The sequence below is a fragment of the Periophthalmus magnuspinnatus genome, chromosome 4 (genome assembly GCF_009829125.3).
Source record: "Periophthalmus magnuspinnatus isolate fPerMag1 chromosome 4, fPerMag1.2.pri, whole genome shotgun sequence".
Taxonomy (NCBI): Eukaryota; Metazoa; Chordata; class Actinopteri; order Gobiiformes; family Gobiidae; genus Periophthalmus; species Periophthalmus magnuspinnatus.
This window is the reverse complement of record NC_047129.1, coordinates 8,427,258-8,434,915: the sequence shown is the minus strand read 5'-3', so window position 1 is coordinate 8,434,915 and position 7,658 is coordinate 8,427,258. Positions and strand designations below refer to the sequence as shown.

The 7,658-nt window shown below is 37.5% G+C and overlaps 1 protein-coding gene across 4 annotated transcripts in view; it reads left to right on the top strand.

Moving 5' to 3' along the window:
- Positions 1-7,658, top strand: part of LOC117369516 (phosphatidylinositol 4-phosphate 5-kinase type-1 gamma) — a 75,142-nt gene that overhangs the window by 47,074 nt on the left and 20,410 nt on the right. For 3 of the 4 annotated variants that reach the window (XM_033965348.2, XM_033965347.2, XM_055221474.1), the window contains exons 2-6: positions 3,285-3,313; positions 3,753-3,839; positions 3,965-4,095; positions 4,614-4,731; positions 6,251-6,403. In XM_033965348.2, coding sequence (XP_033821239.1) covers positions 3,285-3,313; positions 3,753-3,839; positions 3,965-4,095; positions 4,614-4,731; positions 6,251-6,403 — 518 coding nt within the window. The remainder of the gene's footprint in view (positions 1-3,284; positions 3,314-3,752; positions 3,840-3,964; positions 4,096-4,613; positions 4,732-6,250; positions 6,404-7,658) is intronic. The other variant, XM_055221473.1, reaches the window with a different exon arrangement.

Genomic DNA, 7,658 nt, shown 5'->3' with positions numbered 1-7,658 from the left:
GATTGTAATGCCCATACCTGAAGCTTTAGGTCTGAGACTGAAACCTCAGATATAATGGAACCTGATTAAAGCTCATTGAAATAGTTTGTTATACATTATAATTGTCATGAAGATTTTCCTATTAATGTCATAGTTAAAGTAGGGATATAACAATAACCAAGACATCGTGATGTCTTATCTTCAAAAGTCTCAATGATATCATGGTCACAATATGTCGCACGGTTTCGTGAAGCAGCTAAAAGTCTACATAGATCATGATCTTTTGCTCTGTTTCAGTGCAGACAGCATTAAGAAATAACTATTAATAAGCACTTAGTTATTTGGATTATGACAGTAATGATTCGACCCAAAGGAAAAAGTAGCATTTCTGCAATTCTAAAGTCTTCAAAATTCACAATAAATATTGTACCATGAGATCCATATCAACAATATCGACAATATCATACTGTGAGATTTGGATATTGTTACTTCCCTAAGCTAAAGAATAGATTGATGTAGGGCTGTGCAATTAATCAAACTGGTAATTGTGATTTCAACTATTTCTCTATTCAATTTGTAACCAAAAATACAATTAAATTAACCCCTGTTCAAAATGTGCACTTTTCTAGTCTACAATAGCTTTGAAAAGTGTTACAAAATATAAAATACATTAGGTCTGTACCCTCTCTACAGGTTGATTTAGATATCATATATAAATAATTATTTGAAGTAATTGTGATTTCAATTATGAGATAAAAATAAATAATCATAGTTATGATTATGCCCTAGATAAATGTTTATAGTTCTGTGATTGTGCAGACATTTATCTAATTGTATATTGCAGTGTACTGTGTGTCAGTTGTCGTGGACGTTGGTTGGAGCGCCTGACATAAGTAGGACAGGATGAAGCAGACTGTTTGCCTGGATCTCCACAGTTTTTCTCACCCTCGTTTTTTCTCCTTTGAACCCAGTCTATCATCACGTGAATACCTGTAGTGCGCGGAACAGGTTCAGACACGCAAAAAGGAAGAGATTTGTCTGTTCAAATGTCACAGCATACACAAATGAGAGATATGAACAAACACACAGTTTTAATTATACACCATACAATATTGCATTATTTTTAATTATCTGAATTCCTGTACTTTTTGTTTGTTGATTTACAGATGAGAGAGTGCTATGGGATTGCTTTGGCTCATCTTGGAGAAAATGTGTGCGACAGAGGGAGAGATATGGGGTGAATAAGGAGGGGGGTTACTGCTCTGCTCAGTCACATGGACAAGCACGAGCAGCATGCAGGGCAAAAGAGAGCGATGGAGAGAGGAAGAAAGAGGTGGAACAGAGAGGGATGGAAAGGAAAAGAGAGAAGGAAAGAGCGAGAGAGGAGTGAGAGGGTATCTATTCAGCTGTGAACACATATGAGCCAGTGAGATGTGCTGGACCACCTCTGAGCTGCACGATCCTAGGTTAGCTATTACTCAGCGAGCTACCATACAATTTGACATTGTTCAGTGGTTTCCAAGGACACACTGGAGCATGTCAAATATGAACCTGCTTTTTTTGGTAACTGGGCCATTTTTAGACTAAGCAACATAACTCCTCCAGTCAGAAGAAATTCTCTCTGGCAAACAAAAATATTTGCTTTAAGCTTGTTCTGTATTTTGTATTTCTTTAGTTTTCAGTGAGGCGTTATACATGAATAAATAAAATGCTGAAGCAGATTCTCTTTTACAACACGTGCTTAGCCACAGTAAAACCAATCCAAACAAGCTGCACAACACTGTGGTTGCTTCACTTTATCTCCGACTTTCTCTTACTTTTTAAGCTGAAAAGATTAAGCAGACAAGTCTTTCAGTGTATTATCAATAAGTCATCCAACTGCCCACTGTCCTGGGATAGACAGCTAGCTATGGGAAATGACGTATGAGTGAAAGAAACATGGTGATGATACTACTTTGCCTGAATGTTCCACAGTATGCCGTTAAAATTCTAAACCTCCATTGAGTCAGACAACACCAATTGAATCAGTGCAAGATATATATATATATAAAACAGCTACAGTGAGACAAGCAAATGTTGGACCCCAGAAAAGATACAAAGTGCACCAGATATTCCCTTCATAAAGTCATCATATAAATTAGACATATGTTTCTTAATATTTACAAATCTGCCACATCCTCTGAGTCCCTGCTATACTCCGCGTTTGAATGTCCTGCTGCTGTCACATATCTATATGAAATACCACCATCTGAACGGAGCTCTCACTGATGTTTTGCTCCTGGTGATAACACAGCGAATTCATCAGACCGCTCTTGTGTCACTCTCATCCTCCTTTCATCCTCCTCTCCCTCTTTCATTCCTCCGCTGCCCTCACTACCCTTCGCCCATTATTATGCAGAGTGTTATACCTCTGTAATTACGCGTCTATTTCAAGCCTTTTGGTGCAAACAGTTCTCTGATTGCTTTACTCGACAAACTGCATCCTGTTATTACGCCGTAGATTGTGGGACTCCGAACACTGTAGTGGTAGCGTTAGATTTCAAAAACATTTGTGCGTAGTAGCATTTCTTTGCGATTATAGCTGTCTTTTTTGTTTTAATTGTGTTTTTATGCGCAGCAGATTTTTGTTAAATGGCTGAAGGCTACACAATCCAAACACTACTGGCTGTAAACATTGTGGGAAGATACTTACTAAATACTACTTATTCGTTAACAATGCCCCAACGAACCTTTAGTGCCACTGCCAGATTACAGAGCATGAAGATTTATGAAGTGTTTAACTGCAGTCATTTCTTTATGTTGGCTGCTCTGAAAATAGAGTAGAGGACCATGGTCTGTCTATGTACTTATTATCATACGCGAGGGATGCAACATAATTTCTTCTGCAAACAATAAAATGTCTTCTGTTATTATGTCTAAAACACTGCTGACCTTGTAGTTTAGTCCTCTACAAGCATGTTCTAACGCACATAGGTTTTGCTTTACTTTAACTGTTTACATTTCAGTCTTCTCTCAAATGTTAATAATCCGATATTTTTTCCTTAGTCATTCAGCCGCTCGTAAACTTTGCTTCTTCTGGGGCGTTCTGATATGAGACAATACAAGCCACCAATGCTATGTGTTTGAAGCTCTCCTGCACTTCCTCAGTCTCACACTTGTGTTTGACAGTGTTATTGCATCTTGTTGGACTGCTATGTCTGTCCTGTGGGATCCATCTTTGTTAGAACTGAGTGCTAATGGAGCAGAGTGATGGACCTCTCCAAAGGACAAACTAAGACATCTCTTTTCTCTCTTTTCTCTTACAGATGCAGCCAAGAAAGCCTTCATCACAGAGGTTAGACCCCCACTATTTTTCATATTAAGATTGTTCACTTTTCAGATTGTTAGTGTTGGCATGGTGAAATATATATAAATAGTGTAATGATGTGACAATAGAGATGAAACATGAATACAATTAACTCCTCAAACAAGAAGGAAGGTAGTTTTTATAATATTGTTTCAAAATGTGTGCCTTCCAATGCTGGTGTTTATCATTATTTAATAAGGTTAAAAATGTTAGATGTTGTACAAACCTCTGTATCTGTCTGCATCAAAATGGACCCCTGCACTACATGAGTCATCTTTAAATAACCTCAAAGGGGCTAAACCTCTACACACATGCCTCTAAAGGTTACATAAAATTAAAAACAAAAATCAAAACCCTATGTGTGAAAAAAAAGGCTAAGAACAGGTGAAAATCGATTCAACTAAGCTTTTTTTTAATCTTTCGTCAGATGCCCTCGTCGTCAGGACAACCGGGTCAGGGCAAGAAGATCGGCCACAGAGGAGTCGATGCATCAGGAGAGACAACTTACAAGAAAGTGAGTTATATAAGGCCAATAAGTTATCTGAATGTGTGGTATCGACTGTTTTATGTGCTGCTTTATTTCTCAACATGGTCTTTTCGCTCATTACATCCTCATGGGTCCTTTACCCCCTCGTCCAGACCACATCGTCAGCCTTGAAAGGTGCCATCCAGCTGGGCATCGGTTACACAGTGGGCAACCTGAGCTCTAAACCAGAGAGAGACGTTTTAATGCAAGACTTCTACGTCGTGGAGAGTATTTTCTTTCCCAGGTGACAAGATAGGATAAAATGCACCTTACCTTATCTTACACAACATAATTTATCTCTTTGAGGAAACATAGACCTATGGAAAAGATCAATTGACAGTAAAAAGTAACAAACAAAAAAGAAAAAAGGTTATTGCTTTGCCTGGAATGTTCCACAGTAAACTTAGATGTCTTGCATTTATTCAAAGACAAGGGTTTGTTTTGCTAAAATAAAAACAAATTGAAAAACATGCACTTCAAGTCAACATAGATCTGACCTGTAAATTTTCCAGTTGTCTGCACCTGCTTATCAATAGATGATTTTAATGCCATACTGCTGAACATTCCATGCATAGCTATAACTTTTCCATGGATACAAGCAAAGAAAAATTACATACTGCACCTTTAAAAATGCAAGTGCAGTGCTTGCTATTATGCTTTCTACAGTGAAACCCTCATTGTCAACTATATAAACCACTGTTTAGTCATTTGTCATTCAGACGTCTAATGCCTTTAATAATGTCTATTGATGTTTTCTTACAGTGAAGGGAGCAACCTGACTCCGGCTCATCATTTTCCAGATTTCCGCTTTAAAACATACGCTCCTGTGGCCTTTCGTTACTTCAGAGAGCTGTTTGGCATCAGGCCAGATGACTACCTGGTAATTCTGCTCACGCATAAATACAGTCAATGAATATAAAGAGGAAATGTACAATAGGCATGTATATGTGTGTCTGTATGTGTATATACATCACATATGTGTGATATTTATTGGTGCTGCATTTAAATGTTACCAAGGTATTACAACAAATAACCCAATAATATTCACAGAAAAAATATTCATTATTCAATCTGGTAGTTTTATTATTAATTAGTCACCCTGTGGATACAATATTGTAATATTTGTAATATTTATATGACAAAAACGTACAATATTGGCAGCCAAATCCACAGCACTCCTTTCCCTAATATTTCTTTTTTTTACTGCCGTACATCAAGGAAATCATTTTAAGGTAATTTATGAAAAGTTCAGCTCATAAAGTGAGAGTGGCTCTTAAGGCTGTAGGACTTGTCTCTCTCCATCAGCGCTGAGGACTTGATTCTCTGTACAGACCCGGGCTAGCACCAAACATGCAATCACTACTCAGTGTTTCTGCATATTCAGTGTGCTCGGGTGTGCTATGGTTACTGGGAGCATGTGCCTCCATATTTGGTATTTTGTCAGACTTTTCAGCTAGCATGTAAGCACATGTTTGTAATATATTCAGTCCATAAGTCCATAGATAATATCTTAAGTAGTGTTTTGGCTGAAAGGAGCAATACTGGGTTGGATTTTAATTTTCCTCCATTTCTTGTATTTTTGTGCCACTGGGTTATTTTATACTGTACTTTGATGGTAAAAATCTTTGTCAGATCTTGCATTTTCCTTTCTACCCCCCTACTATCAACTATATTGCAAATAGCAAACTGTGCACAGAGTTGTTTGAAAATAGAGCCCTTAGTTGAAGGCATACTCAGGCTTTCACCTTTGACAGATAGTTGTTATTTTATGAGACACTGAAACAAGGAATGTCTTAATGAGCTGTTAAAATCACACAAGAACATATAATGGTTGTATTAAAATAATGGTAATATAAACAATTTAACAAAATGCATTACTATTACTTTTCATCAGAATTAGTATTACCACATTTCTCCTTCACCATTAACAGCAAACAAACAGCTTTTTAATTATATTTGCATTGAAAGGCAAACAGCATAGGTAATTGTGCATGTCTCAATACCATTCATTAACAAAATTGAACAATACAATAATTATAATTTAAAAACATCTTAGAAAGATCTGCAGAAGGGGGAGTGGGAGCTCCAAGGGTAGACAAAGACACACACTATGGTAGGTTTATCACACGGTATTGGACATAAATTTAAATGAGGAGAGCAGGAGGGGAACAGTACACCTAGGAGCTAGGGTCAGGGTGCGTTCATAGTTAGGACAGAAATGCAAAAAGGGCTAGCTAACAACTGTGACAGATTTTCAAAACCGCTGTCACACACCCATTATATGTGTACAAACTAGATAAAAGCTCTAATAATATTGTAAGTGCTTTAATGCTAGATGATTGGTGTATTGTTAACACTACAAAGACTGGCCTCTGAATTTCTCTTTGTGTTTCCCGCAGTATTCTTTATGTAACGAGCCCCTGATCGAACTGTCCAACCCGGGGGCCAGCGGTTCAGTTTTCTACCTGACAAAAGACGACGAGTTTATCATCAAAACTGTGATGCACAAAGAGGCTGAGTTTTTACAGAAGCTGCTGCCTGGATATTATATGGTAAGCAAACCGGAACTCTCTTTGTAAACAAGCTGATATCCGAGGTGAATAATTAGGAAATCTGTATTCAAGATGCATTTTAGATGTGCAAAGATGGCTGACAACAGAACAATCAAACCAGTGTCTACAGAAATTGATTAGTTTTTCTGTTTCATAAAGCTCTTTCAGGCTTGTTTGTTGTTGATTTGTAGACAGCTCTATGCAGGTCACGCCATACGTTACATTAACATGCATCTCCATCTGTGTCTCTTGTACTTGACATCAGATCACACTTTATAATGTATGCAAAAGAACAACCTCTTCCATAGGAGCGGCATTTCAGCTTCATGTTTTTCCTGTATATTTCTAGTTCAGAGAGTTAACCTGTAATAACTCACGTACAATAAATGTACAAACAATTTAGATTAAAGAACATGCTGTAAACCATCATTTCCATATTCTTTAAGGGTCATTATTGACATTGTGTTGGGTAATACCTTAACTACTATGGTTTTGTTGGAAAATCTATAATACAGTCCACATAGTTCTGTCCATTTTCCAGACAAGATGCATTAGAATTATTGTAGTTATTGTACTTTGTCCTTCTGTGACATTTATGATCAAGCATCCATTACCAAATATGTTTAAACATCAGTTGTTAAAATCCACAGTGAAAATGCTCACCTGCAAGTTAATGTCATCTAACTTGTGTATCTTTAGCTCATGGTAAAACTAGATAAATCGTTGTGTTGTTGTTATGATGTGCCGTTGTTCTTATGAAGGATCTTAACAGTGCTATCTCCACCTGTGGCCATGTGGTTTCATAACTGACCAGATGTACTGCACTTAAGCCCAGCAGAGCGTCGCCATCTTTGTACAGTTTGAAGGCTTATTCACCCGCTCCATCTATGTCCACATCTCTCTGCCTCAGCTTAACTATCTTGATGCTTTTTATACTGGTGTTTATTCAAGTGCCAACAAACGCATCCAAGGATCACCATAAGAATTGATTTCATCACATTCACTTCGATTTTTCCATTGTTGTGGCTGCACTTTGAGGCATTTCTCTGGTAATTGGTGCGAGACTGAAGCTGTAATGAGAGGAGAAGTATTCAGCCTCATGCAGGACAGCTGTAGCCTTAGGCCAGAACCAGATTTAGGAAATGAGCAAGACATTACATTATACAGACTACTTTGTTTCAAACACGAGATTGAGGGTAAACACACTTAATTAAGTACAGTACAAATAAACAAGCCAGCAAGTAAGACAATTAGA